Below are 20,911 nucleotides of genomic sequence, written 5' to 3'. Positions count from 1 at the left end.
CTCTCCAGTCTCTGCACACTGATGCGTACGATCACTACAGCGCCATCTACAGCCTGCTCTCTGACCGCCTGAAGAAACACAAGACCCTGCGCATGGCCCCGCCAACGCCCCGCCCCATTGTCTACCCTCTCAACGCTGTACAGGTAACCTTTGCCCCTCAGATCTACAGATTCTAAGGAATCTGATTGGTTACTAAGATTATATGAAACAAATACCATATCATGGTTAAATTAGGTTTCTTTTTTTTTTTGGGGGGGTAGAAATATGTCATGTGTGGAGCAAACTGGCCTAATATTTAGTTTACTTAATAAAAATACAAAATAAATAAATGGTTATTTCCCTTCTCCACTTTGCATCAGCTCACTCTCGCTCCTTGCTCCAGTATCCTCTGCCAGTCACTACCTTTCCTCAGATGCCAACGTACGTCAGTGAATGGGGAAGCCTTCCAAGAGAGGAATTGCAATGTCTCGTTGCAGCCAAGGACCCATCACTGACATTATATAGCAATGTTTTAACTAAGTTGGATTGTTGTCTTCGATGACGAACGAACTGAGTAGACGGCTTGAGAAGAAAAGAAATGCTGCGGTTTAAATCAAATACCAACCCGGAGAGTGGGACAAGCGGCATAGCTGCTCTACTACCAACAACGTTACCGGTCAAGCCCAATTGTTTAAATATTTAACTAAACCCATGCCGTCTGAGTTGAAGAGTAGGATTGCCGATAGGGTGGCAGATATGTGCGCAAAAGACCTCCGGCCATTTAATCTGGTTTGGGGCAAAGGTTTCGAAATTGTGGCCCAAAGGCCAGATCTATGAATTCATCCGACTCTGGGTAAGTAGAAGGGCTGCCTTCATTGCCAAAACCTCGTAATGTGGTTGTTATTATCAGCTGTGTGTGCAGGCAACTGTCTCGTGAGCGCTGAGCAACAGCCAAACAGAGCAGTTGCTATGGCTACTCACACGCAGAGCGACAGGAAAGTTCCGGGGTTATGGGACAGGAAAGTTCCGGGGTTATGGGACAGGAAAGTTCCGGGGTTATGGGACAGGAAAGTTCCGGGGTTATGGGACAGGAAAGTTCCGGGGTTATGGGACAGGAAAGTTCCAGGGTTATAGAACTGTTGCGGGATCAGAACAGTATAGGAAAAAAATTGACAAGACTGGACAGGAATTAATTTTCACTCCCTTGTCAACCTTTAAAAGACAGAAGCGAACGTGACTACTAAGTACACTGAATTCAGAGCTCACACTTGTTTAACCTATGTGAGAGATTTGTGACTTTCGTATTTAGTAATTTAGTGTTTTAGTGATTAATACGTTACTGTCATCTCCAAGATTTTGAGGGTATTTAAAAAAATATTTGCAGTCAAAAATGCTTGATTTTGCCGAAGCCCATTCTGACATTTTGCCTGGCAATATGCAATGATTTTGTCCAATTTAGAGCGAAAATGCACTGACAATGGGAAATGTTTTTTTTGACGCATTGCTTGATTGAACCATATTATGTGGTGATTGGTTGAAAATGCAAGGCCTATTTTTGTACTATGATGGTCAGTTTTATGCTAAAATATTGTGATGATTTGACTGTTTTATGTGGAAATAGTGCAGTGATTGGTCAAATTGTCATGCCCTCGCATAATATGCGGGCCAATTGTTGACTAAAAAAATATATAAAAATGGAATCCTGGAGGGAGTAACTTTATTACTTTGGTCCTCTGTAGCTCAGTTGGTAGAGCATGACACTTGAAACACCAGGATAGTGGATTCAATTCCTGGTCCACCCCTATATAAAATGTATGAACACATGCAAGTGCCTTCAGAAAGTATTCACACCCCTTGACCTTTTCCACATTTTACTGTGTTACAAAGTGGGATTAAAATTGATTTAATTTACATCCTTTTTTTGTCAACAATTTACACACAATACTCGGTCAAAGTGGAAGGAAATGATCAAATGTGTAAAAAATAAGAAAAACATATGAAAATGCTAATATGAAAATGCTAATATATCTTGATTAGATATGTACTCAAAATCCTGAGTTTGAATCACATTTAGCAGTGATTACAGCTGTGAGTCTTTCTGGGAAAGTCACTAAGAGCTTTCCACACCTGGATAGTGAATATTGCTGAATATTTTTATTTTTAAAGTAATATATACATTTTTTAAATTCTTCAAGCTGTTGATCATTGCTAGACAACCATTTTCAGGTATTGCCATAACTTAAATCTGCTTGAAATCTAACTGTAACTCGGCCACATTCACCGTCTTCTTGGTAAAAAAAAAACTCCAGTGTATATTTGGCCTTGTGTTTTAGGTTATTGTGCTGCTGAAAGGGGAATTCATCTCTCAGTGTCTGGTGGAAAGCAGACAACCAGTTTGTCCTCTAGGATTTTGCCTGTGCTTAGTTCCATTCGGTGTCTTTTTTATCCTGGAAAAACTCCCCAGTCCTTAACGATTACAAGCATATCCACAATATGATGCAGCCACCACTATGCCTGAAAATATGTGGAGTGGTACTCAGTAATATGTTTGGGGCAAATCCAATACAACACTTTGTATTCAGGACAAAAAGTGAATTGCTTTGCCACATTTTTTGCAGTATTACTTTAGTGCCTTGTTGCAAACAAGATACATGTTTTGGAATATTTGTATTCTGTACAGGCTTCCTTATTTTCACTCTGTCAATTAGGTTAGTATGGTGGAGTAACTACAACGTTGTTGAGCCATCTTCAGTTTTCTCCTATCACAGCCATTAAACTCAGTTACTGTTTTAAAGTCTTCATTGGCCTCATGTTAAATCCCTGAGTGGTTTCCTACCTCTCCAACAACTGAGTTGGGAAGGATGCCTGTATCTTTAGTGACTGTGTATTGATACACCATTTAAAGTGTAATTAATAGCTTCACCATGCTCACAGTGATATCCAATGTCTGCCAATAAGTGCCCTTTGCGTATCATTGGAAAACCACCCTGGTCTTTGTGGTTGAATCTGTGTTTGACATTCACTGCTCGACTGAGGGACCTTACAGATAATTGTATATGTTGGGTACAGAGATGTGGTATTCGTTCAAAGATAATGCTAAACACTATTATTGCACTGAGATTGAGTCCTTGTGACTTGTTAAGCACATTTTTACTCCTGAACTTATTTAGGCTTGTCATAACAAAAACGGGTTGAATACTTATTGACTCAATGCATTTCGTCTTTTCATTTTTTATGAATTTGTAAAAATGCCAAACATAATTCTACTTTGACATTGTAGGGTGGGCCAGTGGCAAGAAATCTCAATAATACATTTATAGTTCAGACTGTAACACAACAACATTTGGAGTCAAGGGGTGCGAATACTTTCTGAAGGCTCTGTGTGTGGCTTTGGATAAAAGCGTCTGCTAATTGGCATATTATTGTAAAAAGGCACGTTTTGAAAGAAGGATGCCTGTGAGTGACAATCCTCATTTCCATCTGTTATGTTGAGGTGAACTGAGTGACCCACATCCACTTAGCAGCAGGCAAGAGCAGATTGCGAGCCAATCAGTTCAATCCTTGAGTAACCTCACCTGTGTGTGTGTGTGTGTGTGTGTGTGTGTGTGTGTGTGTGTGTGTGTGTGTGTGTGTGTGTGTGTGTGTGTGTGTGTGTGTGTGTGTGTGTGTGCGTGTGCGTGTGCGCGTGCGCGCGCGCGCGCATGTCTTTTTCCTGCAGACGGATCAGCAGGGTAATCCTGTTAGCATGAATGTCCCACACGTCCAGCTGATCAACCCAGAGAACCAGATCGTTGAGGTTAGTGAGTCCACCCACATCCATTACACAATCCTGCAATGCAGCTGGTCTAGTGACACTGACATGCTGGCCTGTTTGCTATGATCGCTTTAAGCTTAGCCTCCTAGCACACTTCTTTAAGGTTCAATGACATTCTGGGTAACAATTAAGTACCTCACTGCGATTTGTTTTCAAGTTAAAATAGCCACAAAAAAAAATCAAAAATAGCTACAAAGAGCAATTTCTCAAGGAAGAATTTTGCTTGGACTGTGGTCTGATTGGGGAGGGGAAAACTAGCTATTGGCAGAGAGGTTTGGAGCTCTTTTTATGATTGGTCTATTAACAAATTTACCAGGCAGGCCTAGACTCTATCCCACTAAAACACACTGAAATTTCTGGCTTTTTTTCCAAACAGCTCTTACACTTAAAGGGCATTATCATAAATTGCACAGTATTATTCCAGTCTCATAGTGTGGAAGTATATTAAACTGCACTGGGACTTTTTAATTTGGGAACATTGTATCTAGGCAGCACAGTAATTGTTTTGTAATATCCTACACTAAAATATCCCTGTGATTCATATATATCTAACTCTGAATAACCCAGACACACAGGCATACACATACCACATACACAAATGTAGAAACAAATGCATTTTTACACATACAGATATTGTTTGTCGTTTGCTGTGTAGCCAGACGGAAACATGGCCCTGGACAGTGATGACGCGGAGGAGCCGTCTCCAGAGGCCATGGCTCGCTACCTGTCCATGAGGCGTCACACTGTGGGCGTCCCAGACCCCAGGTACTGGATACACCTTGTCTGTCCGTCCGTTTTGTCTGTCTCCCTGGCTGTTTGGCTGTCTCTTGCCATCTGTGTGTGCTTGCATCTCCTTACTGACGGTGTTCTTCTCTATCAGGACTGAGATGCAGGAGGATCTGCAGAAGCTGCCCCCTGGGTTCCCCCGTGTGGCCCCGCAGCCCCCCTTCCCCATGCCCCCCACCATGGGCCACATGCACACACTGATGCCCATCCAGAACCCACACCTGCAGCCCACACAGCAGCTGGAATACAAGGTGAGGGATCGGAAGGGATGTGTGTGTGTTTGGTATGACAGAGTATAGTTACATAGTCCTGACACCTCTCCCTCTCTCTGTCCCTCCAGGAGCAGTCCCTGCTGCAGCCCCCCACCCTGCAGCTGCTGAATGGCATGGGACCCCTGGGCCGTAGGGCCTCGGACGGCGGGGCCAACATCCAGCTGCACGCCCAGCTACTGAAGAGGCCACGTGGACAGTCCCCTCTGGTTGCCAACCCTGTGAGTCCCTGCCCCTCCCCCCCAACCCCCAATGTGTGTTTGTGTTTAAGAGCCAGAACTTCATTCAAATATGTGTATTTGATTATTTGTTATTTAATACTTATTTTCTATGTATAATGTAAATATAAATAAATAATATAGCCGGAATCAACGATTTACAGTACCAGTCATACGTTTTGGACACACCTACTCATTCCAGGGTTTTCTTTATTTTTACTATTTTCTACTTTGTAGAATAATAGTGAAGACATCAAAACTATGAAATAACACACATGGAATCATGTAGTAACCAAAAAAGTGTTAAACAATTCAAAATATATGTTATATTATATGTTACATTCTCTCAACCAGCCTCAATCTACCTCAATCATGAGGTAATGCATTTCAATTAACTGTGTTAAGTCATTTGTGGGTTTTCTTTCCTTCTTAATGTGTTTGAGCCAATCAATTGTGTTGTGACAAGGTAGGGGTGGTATACAGAAGATAGCCCTATTTGATAAACAGCTCAAATAAGCAAAGAGAAACGACAGTCCATCATTACTTTAAGACATGAAGGTCTGTCAATACGGAACATTTCAAGAACTTTGAAAGTTTCTTCAAAAACTGGCTCTCAATAGGACCGCCACAGGAATGGAAGACCCAGAGTTAGCTATGCTGCAGTGGATAAGTTCATTAGATTTACCAGCCTCAGAAATCGCAGCCCAAGTAAATGCTTCACAGAGTTCAAGTAACAGACACATCTCAACATCCAACTGTTCAAAGGAGACTGTGTGAATCAGGCCTTCATGATCAAATGACTACGAAGAAACCACTACTAAAGGACACCAATAAGAATAAGAGACTTGCTTCTGCCAAGAACCTGTGGAAATCTGTGCTTTGGTTTGATGAGTCTAAATGTGTGATTTGTGGTTACAACTGCCATGCCTTTGTGAGAAGGAGAGTAGGTGAATGGATGAACACCACATTGTTTGGTTCCCACCGTGAAGCATCGAGTAGGTGGTGTGATGGTGTTGGGGTACTTGTTGGTGACACTGTCAGTGATTTTATTTCGAAATTCAAGGCACACTTAACCAGCATAGCTACCACAGAATTCTGCAGCGATACTCCATCACAACTGGTTTGCGCTTAGTTGGACGATCATTTGTTTTTCATCAGGACAATGACTCAACACACCTCCAGGCTGTGTAAGGGCTATTTAACCAAGAAGGAGAGTGCTGAATCAGATGACCTGGCCTCCACAATCAATCAAATGTATTTATAAAGCCCTTCTTACATCATCTGATGTCACAAAGTGCTGTACAGAACCCAGCCTAAAACCCCAAACAGCAAGCAGTGCAGGTGTAGAAGCACGGTGGCTAAGAAAAACTACCTAGAAAGGCCGGAACCAAGGAAGAAACCTAGAGAGTCTAGTGAACCGGTCTGGGTTCCATAGCTGCAGGCAGAACAGTTAAAACTGGAGCAGCAGCACGACCAGGTGGACTGGGGACAGCAAGGAGTCATCAGACCAGGTCGTCCTCGTAGGGCTCAGGTCCTCAGAGAGCGAGAGATAATTAGAGAAAGCATACTTAAATTCACACAGAACACCGGATAAGACAGGAGAAATACTCCAGATATAACAAACTGACCCTAGCCCCCGAAACACAAACTATTGCAGCATAAATACTGGAGGCTGAGACGGGAGGGGTCGGGAGACACTGTGGCCCCGCCCGACGATCCCCCCCAGACAGGGCCAAACAGGCAGGAGAGGAATGGGAGATTGCATATAGGCTGGTTTTTAGTTTTTTTATATTTTCTGGGTCAAAGTTTGGTTTTTTCAGGAGAGGATTTATTACTGCCACTTTTAGTGAGTTTGGTACACATCCGGTGGATAGGGAGACGTTTATTATGTTCAACATAGGAGGGCCAAGCACAGGAAGCAGCTCTTTCAGTAAACTCCTAAAGACCTAGTAATATTTTACATCAATAGCAGTCAATATTTATCGTCACCTTAATTCAGTCTCATCTGAAAGTTGTAAATTCTTGGTTATCTTCACGAACCCTGGCTAACAAGTTGAATCAGCAATACAAAATTGGGATTCATTATTTTTTTACTAAATACCTAACTAATCACACAGAATTACACATACACATAATTAATTATAACTTGATTACAAATTACGTCATAAAGGAAAACATCCCTAGCGGTTGGAACAGATATGACAGCTTGTTACACAAAAGAAAAGGGTCTGGGTTTGAGTGAAAGAGCGGGAAGATTGAGGAACAAGGGGCTAAGCTGTGCTATCGTAAATACAGTATCTTATGCATTCTAAATTACCATCCATTTGGAAAAGGAAAATGCAATAAATATTTACTCTGAGCTGCGCTTCGGTAGGTTGGTGGTAGATGGAAGGGCGTATTGCCCAACCGAGTCCTTTGAAGAATATCTCTGCTGGTTAATTGGATACGTTGTAGTAACGTCGTTGTGTGGTTGACGGGATACGCTCTGTTCCTTCCTAACCTGTGTTTGCAGCTGCTGTTGCTAACTCTACGTCTAGGAGGTATCAATTCTGTAGTGAATAAGAGTTCAAAGTTCATACCATTCGCAACCAAAGCTCACGCTGATGTTGGCTTCGTTCTGTAGTTATTATCTGAACCATTCTGACATCGGACCGTCGTCCTCACATCCTCGGAACAGGAAGTTATATTGTCGTCAAGGCTTTATATAGGAGGAGGGAGTGTTTGAAATGTTTTATAGCCCATGTCCCTTCACAGGGGCGGGCCACTGATTGAGCAGAGCCCTAACCAAATCTGACATTTTAGAAGCTAAAATCGCATTTCATCCCATCACATTCAAACATTTCAATTGAACAACAATTCCATGTGAATCCGATAACTCTGATGTGTAGGCTTTCCACTGTAGAGTTTCTCATCTTATCATTGATGAGAATGTCTCAGATGACAACCGAACTGACATCATATTCATTAAGTACCACCGCATATGTTCAATTGGTCGGATTACCAGAATATAGTCAATTTCCCCCCACCTTCTGACGTTCCCAGAATCTCTATGTTAACCAAGGTGTTTGCAAATGTAACATCAGTAGGGTAGAGAGAGGAAAAAAGGGGGAAGAGGTATTTATGACTGTCATAAACCTACCCCCAGGCCAACGTCATAACAGCAGTGAGTAGGTCCGGAGACATGTTGGACAAAACCCGAAAGCTTTTGGAGTGGCTCTGTGGACTTTTCCATGTGAATATTAAAGTCTTTTTAAATTTTATTCGAATTTTTCTCCCCAATTGTTTAGTAGCTACTATCTTGTCTCATCGCTACAACTCCCGTACGGGATCGGGAGAGACGAAGGTTGAAAGTCATGCATCCTCCGATACACAACGCAACCAAGCCGCACTGCTTCTTAACACAGCGCGCATCCAACCTGGAAGCCAGCCGCACCAATGTGTCGGAGGAAACACCGTGCACCTGGCAACCTTGGCTAGCGCGCACTGCGTCCGGCCCACCACAGGAGTCGCTGGTGCGCGATGAGACAAGGATATCCCTACCGCCAAGCCTTCCCTAACCCGGACGACGCTAGGCCAATTGTGTGTCGCCCCACGGACCTCCCGTTCGCGGACGGTTACGTCAGAGCCTGGGCGCGAACCCAGAGTCTCTGGTGGCACAGCTGGTGCTGCAGCACAGCGCCCTTATCCACTGCGCCACCCGGGAGGCCCTTGAATATTAAAGTCACCAAAAATTTGAATATTATCTGCCATGACTACAAGATCCGGTAGGAATTCAGGGAACTCGGTGAGGAACGCTGTATACGGCCCAGGAGGCCTGTAAACAGTAGCTATAAAAAGTGATTGATTAGGCTGCATAGATTTCATGACTAGAAGCTCAAAAGACGAAAACAGGCTTTTTTTATAAATTGAAATTTGCTATCGTAAATGTTATCAACACCTGCCTTTGCCTTTGCCAACACCTGCCACATGCCTTTGCGGGATGCACGGGCGATATGGTCACTAGTGTAACCAGGAGGAGAGGCCACATTTAACATAGTAAATTGATCAGGCTTAAGCCATGTTTTAGTCAGGCCAGTCACATCAAGATTATGATCAGTGAGTAGTTCATTGACTATAACTGCCTTGGAAGTGAGGGATCTAACATTAAGTAGCCCTATTTTGAGATGTGAGATGTCACAATCTCTTTCAATAATGACAGGAATGGAGGAGGTCTTTATTCCAGTGAGATTGCTAAAGCGAACATTGCCATGTTTAGTTTTGCCCAACCTAGATTGAGGCACAGACACGGTCTCAATGGGGATAGCTGAGCTGACTACACTGACTGTGTTAGTGGCAGACTCCACTAAGCTGGCAGGCTGGCTAGCAGCCTGCTGCCTGGCCTGCACCTTATCTCATTGTGGAGCTAGTGGAGTTAGAGCCCTGTCTACATTCGTAGATAAGATGAGAGCACCCCTTCAGCTAGGGTGAAGTCCGTCACTCCTCAGCAGGCCAGGCTTGGTCCCGTTTGTGGGTGATCCCAGAAAGAGCGCCAATTATCTACAAATTCTATCTTTTGGTAGGGGCAGAACTGTTTTCAACCAGCGATTGAGTTGAGACTCCGCTGTAGAGCTCATCACTCCCCCTAACTGGGAGGGGGCCAGAGACAATTAAAATCACCTGACCTCACCCCAATATAGATGGTTTGGGATGAGTTGGACCGCAGAGTGAAGGAAAAGCAGCCAACAAGTGTTTAGCATATGTGGGAAACCCTTCAAGACTGTTGGAAAATCATTCCAGGTGGAGCTGTTTGAGAGAATGCCATGGGTGTGCAAAGCTGTCATCAATGCAAAGGGTGGCTAATTTGAAGAAATATAAAATATATTTTGATTTGTTTAACACTTTTTTGGTTACTACATGATTCCATATGTTTTATTTAATAGTTTTGATGTCTTCACTATTATCCTACAATGTAGAAAATAGTAAAAAAATAAAGAAAAACCCTTGAATGACTAGGTGTGTCCAAACGTTTGGCTGGTACTGTACATTGGAAGTTTTTGACGTATTTTCAAATGTCCTATTATTTACAAATCAATTATTTCAAATACTTCAAATTCATGGGAGTATTTATTTGTATTTACACTGTGTATTTGAGTATTTTTAAATACATGCCAGTACTTTCCCAGTGTATTTCCAAATACATTCCAATATACAACTACTTGTTTTTTCAAATAGAAAATATCAAAATATGTTCTTCCAAATGTCTTTGAAGGTAATTGAAATACCCTAAATTTGAACGCAGGTTTTTTTTGTGTCCAGTCTACGATGCCATGTTCTGTCAGTGCCAATGTACCTACTCTGTCTACTGAGTTGACAGTGGTTTTATACATCACCCACCTGTTTTCAGAGTTACTCTGTCCAACATTTTTTTTCCCTCATCATGTTCTCTCCATCTCCTCCCGTTCACGCTGTCCCTCCCTCTCGCAGCACCCAATCCCGGCTGTGGCTCCGGTGGATGAGGAGGGTTCTGACGGGGAACCCGACCAAGAGGCGGTGCAGAGGTAAGCCTGGGAGGGGCACAGGGGCTGGGGGCTTTGAGGCGTGACTGTAGAAGCGCTAGTGTTCCTGGGTTACTGGGAGTCGAGGTGCAAGTAGGCTGCAGCACTGCTTTCTGCCACCGGGGGACTGGGCCACCGTTGTTCCGGTGTCTCCCCCCCCTCTCCATCACGCAACTGGCTTTCATTAGGCAATCAATCAACTCTTCTCCAACTTCTACCAAATCTACCTCTCTAAATATCCTCTTAAAATATGTCTATTTCTCTCATTTCAAATTATTCCACCAAATTATCTCGCCACGGCTTCGCTTACACTAAGCTTGCTCAAACAATCCAATCCTCAAATTGGAACGGGGGGTTGTGGGAGTTATCTGATATGTGATTCGTCCTGCCTGAAGGAAGGGGAGGGTGGTTTTGCCCCTTCCCCACGCAAGGGCCAATGAGGACAGAGAGCTGACCAGTGCTGCTTCCTGTCTCCCTCCCCGCGGCCCAGGTACTTGGCGAACCGCTCCAAGCGGCACACGACGCACGCGCTCATGAGCACAGCGCACGGCGCTGAGCCACTGGCAGACTCGCAGAGGCCCCAGGGCTCCCGGCAGAGGGGGTGGGTCCCGGAGCAGCACTGCCGGTGAGGGTCCCCACACTGAGGCTGACAGACACCCCAGGCCAGGGGGGGCATGCATGGGCCCCAGCACACAGGGACAGTAATAGAGATAGGGACACGAGCACTAAGATGCACAGACACACATACACCCCCTTCACTATGCATGGGCCCCATCATTCAGTGAGGCAGGGATAGGGGCATGGGAACTTTTAGGGACATTCACCGAGACACATATTCTCACTTTATAATGAGGCGAAAGTCCACACCGGGAGGGGGTTATGCATGGTCCCCAGCCAGCACGCAGGAGCAGGGACACCAGTGCACCGTGCAGGTTACACTATCACAGTCACCAGCTTGGAGCATATGACATGAGGACTTCTAGTAATCCAGGGGTAGGCTAGGTAACAGAACAGTTATCAGAGCCTTGTGCCGGGCTCTGAGATCTCCTCCTGAGCTGCAGGTCAGCCATTGGACAGTCTGTGTTGTGGAGAAGCTGCCGTCTCATTGGATGAGGTCTGTCTGTCTATGTATCAAGCGTCTCAGAGTAGGAGTGCTGATCTAGGATCAACTCTCCATCTGATTACATTCATTGTGATCTAAACTTCAAAACTGATCCTAAATCAGCACTCCTACTCTGAGACGCTTGATACATATGGCCGGCCGCTGGTCTTCTGATACTGATTGAACACGTTCAACTCTGTTTCGGAGAAACATCTTTATTATTCCAAACGGTTCATTCTACAGCCAGTTTAAGTTAGCCGAGCTATTCTCTGATTTCTCTAGTTTGCTATTCTCGATATAGAAAAAAATAAGATGTTTCGTTTTTTTGACTGCAGCTGAAGGACGCTTAGATGTTACAGCCAGGTATGGGATTCTCCAAATGATCCTGTCGATCAGGTCTACGTTTGGATTGGGTATGATGACACAGTGGTGCATTCCTGCTGTGTATCCTGTGTTCACGGCTCTAGGATCAGCTCTGTGTTTACAGTGACATTCGGATGCAGAGAGTGCAGACTAGCTCATGTAAATTATTTTTATTTAATTTTTCCATCTGTGTATGACTGTGTGTCTGTGTGCGACTTCACCTCTGTATCCATTTCTGCGACCTCACCTGCGTATCCATTTCTATCTATATCTGGCTCCTGTCTATACATCTGGATCGGTGTGTCTGTATGTGTGCGGCTCTGCGCACCTCCCCAGGTCCAGCTACAAGGACTGTAACACCCTGCACTTGCCCATGGAGCGTTTCTCCCCCGTGAGGCGCTTCTCCGATGGGGCGACCACAATCCAGGCCTTTAAGGCCCACCTGGAGAACAGCAGCCTCATCAGGCAGCTCAAACAGGTACTATACACCCCCACCTGGCTCTGTACACCCCCACCTGGCTCTGTACACCCCCACCTGGTGTTGTAAACCTACACCTAGGGCTGTTACGGTGACCGTATGTATTACCACAGTCAAATCCATGTGAGCGTTTAGTCAAGGTAACTAGGCTTGTTGCACAGCATTTCTATAGGCCATGCAACTGTATTTTGAATTATGTTATTTCTTTCTGTATAGACAGGAATAGGCTAATTTGGCAATATATTTGTGGCAATTTAATTAAATTTACTTTAGGGAAATCTTAGCTTCCACTAGCCTTATGGGAGAACTGCCTATGCTAGCATATTAGAAACGTATCCGCATGTAACCTCCATTCGCTATTCGAGTGCAGGCTACAGATGACAAGTTTTCTTTTTTGTGGGCTATTCTAAATCAAAAGCAATTCTACACACTCGCTGGCACGAGAATAGGCATGAATGATCAGTTCCCAAAGAAAATTGCAGCGCGGTGCAAGTTCTGTAGTTCTGTACCAATCCCCTTCAAGGAGAATAGATTAAAAGTGAAAGGTGTAGCCCTTGTAGTCGATAAACTGTATTGATGACCAAATGTTCCCGAGACGTGAAGACGGTAACTAAATATTACAACGTTCCCGTAGAGGAGTCGAATAATGGAACACCCAATACTATCCGTGGTAGGGATTGTAATAACAAAATATATAGGAAAGCAATCAAATACAACAATTGATAAATAAATAAACCACAACTACACTATACCATTCAAGATGGTAGGGAATGTTGTAAAATAATTAGTATTTGACTTTCTATTTATAGTATTTTATAAATAGATAAGACAGCATTAGACGAAATGATAATTAGCTAAATAGTACATCTTCAAAAATAAGGAACTGGAAACATAAAAGTACTCAATCAACATGGTAGAGATAAAACACAGAGGACATAGAAGGCCCAGTATGTGGGTATGTGCAGGTGTATTGTGATGGAAGGGGGGTTGTGTTTGGGAAAAGTGTTAAAGTGAGTGAAAAAGGAAAATGGTTGCAAATCCCAGAGCCCATGTGTGTCTTCGAGCAGGGGTTGTGAGAGAGAGCTTTCAATCTTGTGCAGATATGGGATATACATTTTAAAACAAATGTATAAATCTAGGTTATTGATTTGTTGGCCAATCATGATGAGACGGTCCCCAACCCTATATCCTAGACACCCACCTGAGCGACCCATACACTAAGGAGGAGTCCTTATCTGTTTCAAGAGCCTACTGTAACTAGCCTATACGCAGCCAAATCAGAAAGATGAATACGGTCGGAGACCCGCTAAAGCGGCGCCGCCCCTGCTCTCTGATGGGTGAGCATAATATACAAAGAAGTTCTCCATCAGCTAGGACTTGACATGGGTTAATCAAATCTCCCCATTTTTGCATGCCTTCTCAAACAGCTGCAACTGTATTTGCATTTGCACATCAAGTCCTTTCTTGAGTTGGGCTCGAGGATGGAGCAACTGGAACAACATCTGAGCTTGTGGTTGTTTGTGGAGGAAAGGGTGGAAAAGTGGAGAACAATTGGAGGTTGACTTAATAGCAATGCAGATATCATGGTACAGCTATATGGACACTCAGTCACTATGGTACCTTTTAATGGTAAGTTGACAAACATATATTAGGATAAATTGAATTGCAACTTGTATCTCATTATGGTAAATGGTGAAATAAGTGTAGGCAATTATAATTGTAATGTCTTAGCAGATAATAAGAAAAGACTGTCAGTATTTACCTGGATAAAAGAAAAGTAATATAATATGTATTAACAGGAAACTCCAACAATTTGGGGGGGATATTTCTTCCATGGGCAAAGAAACTCGAAAGGGTTGATGATCTTAATCAACAATAATTTTGATCTGAATCTGCAAATTGTCCAAACAGATCCTCAAGGTAGATGGATGATTTTAAATATTTTATGGGACCATAAACAGTTTTGGCTCATTAATATATACGGTCCAAATAATGATGATCCATGCCTTCTTTAAAAATATATATAATAATTTATCAAACCTACAAGTAATACAATGGTGGTAAATTATAAACTGGATCTTAAAGGAAATCACGCTACAAACTATCACCCTCATGCACTTAAGGAAATCACCTATGTCATTGATATATTGAAACTATTGGAAATATGGAGGCTTAAATATCCTGACCTAGTGAGATATACATGGTGGAGGCTCAATCAAGCTAGTTGTCTTGACTACTTTCTTATGTCATTCTCGCTGGCACCCAAGGTTTTTTTTAAGTGTTGAGAGGGGACCGAATGCAGAATTCCCCCGTGGGCGAGAATATTGGAAATTTAATCAAAGCCTATTGGATGATAACTTGTTTTTAGCTAAGACAGAATCATTTAGAACGGACTTTTTCCAAAATAACATAGGTATAGCAGATCCCCTTATTGTATGGGACACTTTTAAATGTGCCTTTAGAGGCCATGCAATTCAGTACTCATCTCTAAAACAAAGCAATTTAGGTTAAAAGAGCCCATTATAACAAAGGAAGTAGGACTAACAATACAGACAGACAGCAATAAAAACTGTAACATAGGCACAGAATAAGTGAGAGGAAAAAGAAATTGAAGAACTTATTCAAGAAAAATCGAGTGTAATATATTATAAAAATAAAGCGACCTGGATGTAATATTGGAAAAATGCCCCAAATTGTTTATTTAATCTTCAACATAGAAATGCTACCAAAAATAATTTACTGAAACTTCACCAAACAATATTTTGAGAGGAAGCCAAGTCCTTTTAAAGTATGTTTTCGTATGTCTCCTCCGTCTCCACTAAACCAAAGTTAAGTCAATTGTATGTATTTTCTTCTTCTATTAATAATGTCAAATGAACTAAATTAACTTTAGTTACTGAAAGGCTCATGTGAAGGCCAAATTACAGAGGAGGAACCTTTTGATGCAATTAAAGCCTTTAAGTCTGAGGAAAACTCCAGGTGGAGATTTTTATATACTCAGAGCACCGTTATTAGCATGTTTTTTAACCACTCTTATAAAAATAGTAGATTATCAGATACTCAACAAGAAAGTCTGATTTTCCTTATTACTGAAACAGAATCCAAGTGGTGAGTATAAAGATCCAGTCCATTTAAAAAATAATTGAGTTTCCCTACACTTCAGTGTTCTGATGCAAAAAATTCTAGCATTGTGCAGGTATTGTCAGACATTATTAATCCTAATCAGACAGGTGATTTACATGGACTTTACATGGACATTGAAGATAATATAATTAGTAGAAACAATAAAACACTATGGAAATTATAGCTATGAAAATTATAACTATGATATTTATAGCTTCCTTTGAAAAGGCTTTTGATAAATTACAATTGGAATTTACAGTGCATTCGGAAAGTATTCAGACCCCACATTTTCTTCTGTTAATTTTTTTTTACCTTATCAACCGACAGACAAAACCCCATAATGACAATTCAAAAACAGGGTTTTAATATTTTTGTAGTTTTTATTAAAAAATTAAAACTGAAATAACACATTTACATAAGTATTCAGACCCTTTACTCAGTACTTTGTTGAAGCACCTTTGGCAGCGATTACAGCCTTGAGTCTTCTTGGGTGTGACGCTACAAGCTTGGCACACTTGTATTTGGGGTGTTTCTCCATTTCTCTGCAGATCCTCTCAAGCTCCGTCAGGTTTGATTGGCTGCACAGCTATTTTCAGGTTTCTCCAAAGATGTTAGATCATGTTCAAGTCCGGGCTCTGGCTGGGCCACACAAGGACATTGAGACTTGAGTGGCAAAACACCAGTCTCATTGTCAACTGTGAAGCAGAGACTCCGGGATGCTGGCCTTCTATGCAGAGTTCCTCTGTCCAGTGTCTGTGTTCTTTTGCCCGTCTTAATCTTTAATTTTGATTGGCCAGTCTGAGATACTGCTTTTTCTTTGTAACTGTGCCTAGAAGGCCAGCATCCCGGAGTCACCTCTTCACTGTTGACATTGGGACTGGTGTTTTGCCGGGTACTATTTAATGAAGCTGCCAGTTGAGGACTTGTGAGGCGTCTGTTTCTCGAACTAGACACACTAATGTACTTCTTGCTCAGTTGTGCACCGGGGCCACCCACTCCTCTTTCTATTCTGGTTAGAGACAGTTTGTGCTGTTCTGTGAAGGGAATAGTACACACCGTTGTATGAGATCTTCAGTTTCTTGTCAATTTCTCGCATGGAATAGCCTTAATTTCACAAAACAAGAATAAACTGACGAGTTTCCCAAGAAAGTATTTGTTTCTAGCCATTTTGAGCCTGTAATCAAACCCACAAATGCTTATGCACCAGATACTCAACAGTTTTATTGCTTCTTTAAACAGACAACAGTTTTCAACAAATAGTTTTCTAATGATCAATTAGCCTATTTAAAATGATAAACTTGGATTAGCTAACACAAAATTATAAACTTGGATTAGCTAACACAACGTGCCATTGGAACACGTGATGCTTGCTGATAAGTGGCCTCTGTACACCTATGTAGATATTCCTTTAAGAATCTGTCGTTTCCAGCTACAATAGTAATTTTAAACATTAACAATGTCTACACTGTATTTCAGATCAATATTATTTTAAAGGACAAGAAAATTTGGTTTCTTTCAAAAACAAGGACATTTCTAAGTGACCCCAAACTTTTGAACGATAGTGTGTATGGGGGATACAACCATCCCAGCTCTGCAGATTTTGCTGTGAAGAGACAGGATCATTTGTTTTATATAATAATACTTTTGGCAAAAATGTTGTACTGTCCATACTGTTATATTACTAGGCTAACTGTGCAGGTAGCACTACTGGGTGATTTGAACAGTCATAGTCAATCGATCAATTATATAATAATACTTTTGGCAAAAATGTTTATCTTTAATTTAAAGTCGGTCTAACTATGAGACTAGAAATGTTCAGGACTTTTGTGAAACAGCACAGTTTAAAAATATATGGCAAATTGAAATTTAATATATTACTAGGCTATATGTAACGACCAGATTACATTGAGTAGTCTGATGGGTGAGAATATTGTCAAGTGCTTGTCAAATTGTGACTGAGCGATTGATGAAGTGCGTGCAGCCTGCACAAGAAACTGCAGAGCTCAAGCGTTTCATGTGACTTAAAACAAAACGTGTCGCATTATGCAGCCTTAGAATGTGTTAAAAATCAGAACATATAAGCTAATGTTTGTATCACACCTAAAGTGGATTTATTGTGATGGTGTAGGCTATATTACATGGATTTATTGTGATGGTGTAGGCTATATTACATGGATTTATTGTGATGGTGTAGGCTATATTACATGGATTTATTGTGATGGTGTAGGCTATATTACATGGATTTATTGTGATGGTGTAGGCTATATTACATGGATTTATTGTGATGGTGTAGGCTATATTACATGGATTTATTGTGATGGTGTAGGCTATATTACATGGATTTATTGTGATGGTGTAGGCTATATTACATGGATTTATTGTGATGGTGTAGGCTATATTACATGGATTTATTGTGATGGTGTAGGCTATATTACATGGATTTATTGTGATGGTGTAGGCTATATTACATGGATTTATTGTGATGGTGTAGGCTATATTACATGGATTTATTGTGATGGTGTAGGCTATATTACATGGATTTATTGTGATGGTGTAGGCTATATTACATGGATTTATTGTGATGGTGTAGGCTATATTACATGGATTTATTAGACTTGTAGATGTTCCAAAGGTCTGCATCAGTGGCTTATAGGTTATGCGTGGAAGCCAGGAGATGATAAACATGTTTGTTAATTACGTTCAATTACCTGAGACCGACAGTATACTTACATGACAATCACTGGCCGACAAAATGTCATGAGCGCCACAACCCTACCCCCACCTGGTTTATACGCCCAAACCTAGGACTATAAACCCCCACCTGGTTCTATACACCCCCTTTTACTGTGTTCTTCTTTCATGAGAGACTAGTCCTGATTTACCTCTACCTGCAGCTCCTAAGCATAGCCCTGCCTTACCCCGTACCTGCACCAATGTATCTACCTGCTGCTCCTAAGCATGCATGCATCCTACATCGGTGCCCGGACTGCCCACAACTCCTGGGGCGCAAGTGTGAATGCCACACAAGCCTCCCTTGACGTCATCCACTCACTTTCCATGTAATTCCTCTTAGTTTGTTTTCCTACACAGTGAAAGGACAGGCGTGCTGTGTTAGATTTAGATCCTGAGCCTCTTTAGACTACATAGATTCAGTGTGAACATCTCCACCTGGTGTTGTGCTGGTGTTTAATGCCTGGCCCCTGACGTCCTCTATCGTCATACCAAACAGTCTGGCGTCACTGGAAATTCTTTTATGAATGCATTCAGTGAAAAGAGCGGGTCTTACCGTGATTCAATTAATTCCTTTGTCACAATACAACCACTTGCGTACGCACGCAGATAGATGGCTTTCCAAGTGCTTTACTTGAACCCCTGGAGGGTCCAGGTGGTGTGAAACATGGACTGGCTCTTCATTGAGATCCCATCGATTTAAATGCCTCTTAATTCTCATTCTGTCACATCCGTGCTGGTCCTTATTTACCCTACCCACCTGATCCTGCTGGTCCTGCCTTACAATGGAACAGGTTGGTACGGGGTATAACCAGTGTAGAGAGAGGGTGCAGACACTAAAACGCATTTTGGTTCTTGTTTAGTCTGTTTACTTAAAGATCCCTCTCTTTCATCCATCTTTTTTTTTCCAGAAACCATACCATTTGAGTTTTCCCAGAAACCAGACATTTTTATTTTTCTGCTTTTCATTCAATATATTTCCATGTAAAGAACTAGTAATCAATGCACTTTTCCGGCTTCATTTTTCCATCTTTTTTGTCAATTTTTCCCCCTACATTTTCTCACCTGCACAACTCAAGGGCTGGCTGAACTATATTGAAATATATAAAGACAAACTTGTATTTTTTGCGTTGATCTGTGGTCTACAATACTTATTTGGGGAATCCCTGCAGTTCCTAAGCATTGTCCTGCCTTACCCCGTACGCTTCTGTCTCATTGTATCTTCCTTCTGCACCTAAGCGTGCAGGCAGCAGCCTACAGAAATGTCCATGCTGTAGAAGTGTGAACAAATATCCATTGATCTCATCCACTTACTCCCACTTAACCTTCAATTAGTTGGATTCCATACACATTTTAAGGACTGATTGTGCAGCGTTGGATTGAGACACTGAATTGCTTTAGCCAAAGAGTCGCTTTGTCATACAGTACCAGTCAAAAGTTTAGACACACCTAGTCATTCAAAGTAAAAAAAAAAATGTATTACTATTTTCTACATTGTGGAATAATGGTGAAGACATCACAACTATTAAATAACACATATTGAATCAAGTTTTGTACACTCTTGGCATTCTCTCAACCAACTTCACCTGGAATGCTTTTCCAACAGTCTTGAAGGAGTTCCCACATGCTGAGCACTTGTTGGCTGCTTTTCCTTCACTTTGCGGTCCAACTCATCCCAAACCATCTTAATTGGGTTGAGGTCATGTGATTGTGGAGGCCAGGTAGTCTGATTAAGTACTCCATCACTCTCCTTCTTCGTCAAATAGCCCTGGAGCTTGGAGGTGTATTGGATCATTGTCCTGTTGAAAGACAAATGTTAGTCCCACTATGCGCAAACCAGATGGGATGGCATATCGCTGCAGAATGCTGTGATAGCCATGCTGGTTAAGTATTCCTTGAATTCTAAATATATCACAGACGGTGTCACCAGCAAACCTCCATGCTTTACGGTGGGAACCACATATGCAGAGATCATCCGTTCACCTACTGCATCTCACAAAGACACAGCGTTTGGAACCAAAAATCTCTCATTTGGTCTCATCAGACCAAAGGACAGATTTCCACCGGTGTCATTGCTCGTTTCTTGGCCCAAGCAAGTCTCTTCTTCTTATTGGTGTCCTTTTAGTAGTGTTTATTTTGCAGCAATTCGACCATGAAGGTCTGATTTTCATCTTAACAGTTGATCTTGAGATGTGTCTGTTACTTGCACTCTGTGAAGCATTTATTTGGGCTGCAATCTGAGGTGCAGTTTTATATAATGAACTTATCCACTGCAGCAGAGGTAACTTTGGGTCTTCCTTTCTTGTGGCGGTCCTATTGAGAGCCAGTTTTATCATAGTGCTTGGTGGTTTTTGCAACTGCACTTGAAGAAACTTTCAACGTTCTTGATGTTCCGCATTGCCTGACCTTCACGTCTTAAAGTAATGATGGACTGTCATTTCTCTTAGCTTATTTGAGCTGTTCTTTCCATAATATGGACTTGGTATTTTACCAAATAGGGGTATCTTCTGTATAC

The 20,911-nt window shown here is 42.0% G+C and overlaps 1 protein-coding gene across 1 annotated transcript in view; it reads left to right on the top strand.

The window, feature by feature from the left end:
* The window catches only part of LOC118397260 (serine/threonine-protein kinase SIK3 homolog), a 56,739-nt gene that overhangs the window by 22,040 nt on the left and 13,788 nt on the right, over positions 1-20,911 (top strand). Inside the window, 8 exon segments of the mRNA XM_052467394.1 lie at positions 9-143; positions 3,698-3,775; positions 4,449-4,558; positions 4,674-4,830; positions 4,920-5,069; positions 10,530-10,603; positions 11,091-11,225; positions 12,402-12,543. Of these exon segments, the coding sequence (XP_052323354.1) occupies positions 9-143; positions 3,698-3,775; positions 4,449-4,558; positions 4,674-4,830; positions 4,920-5,069; positions 10,530-10,603; positions 11,091-11,225; positions 12,402-12,543 (981 nt within the window).

This window comes from Oncorhynchus keta, chromosome 18 (genome assembly GCF_023373465.1).
Source record: "Oncorhynchus keta strain PuntledgeMale-10-30-2019 chromosome 18, Oket_V2, whole genome shotgun sequence".
Taxonomy (NCBI): Eukaryota; Metazoa; Chordata; class Actinopteri; order Salmoniformes; family Salmonidae; genus Oncorhynchus; species Oncorhynchus keta.
The sequence above is the reverse complement of the archived record's forward strand: the minus strand, read 5'-3'. Positions and strand labels throughout refer to the sequence as shown.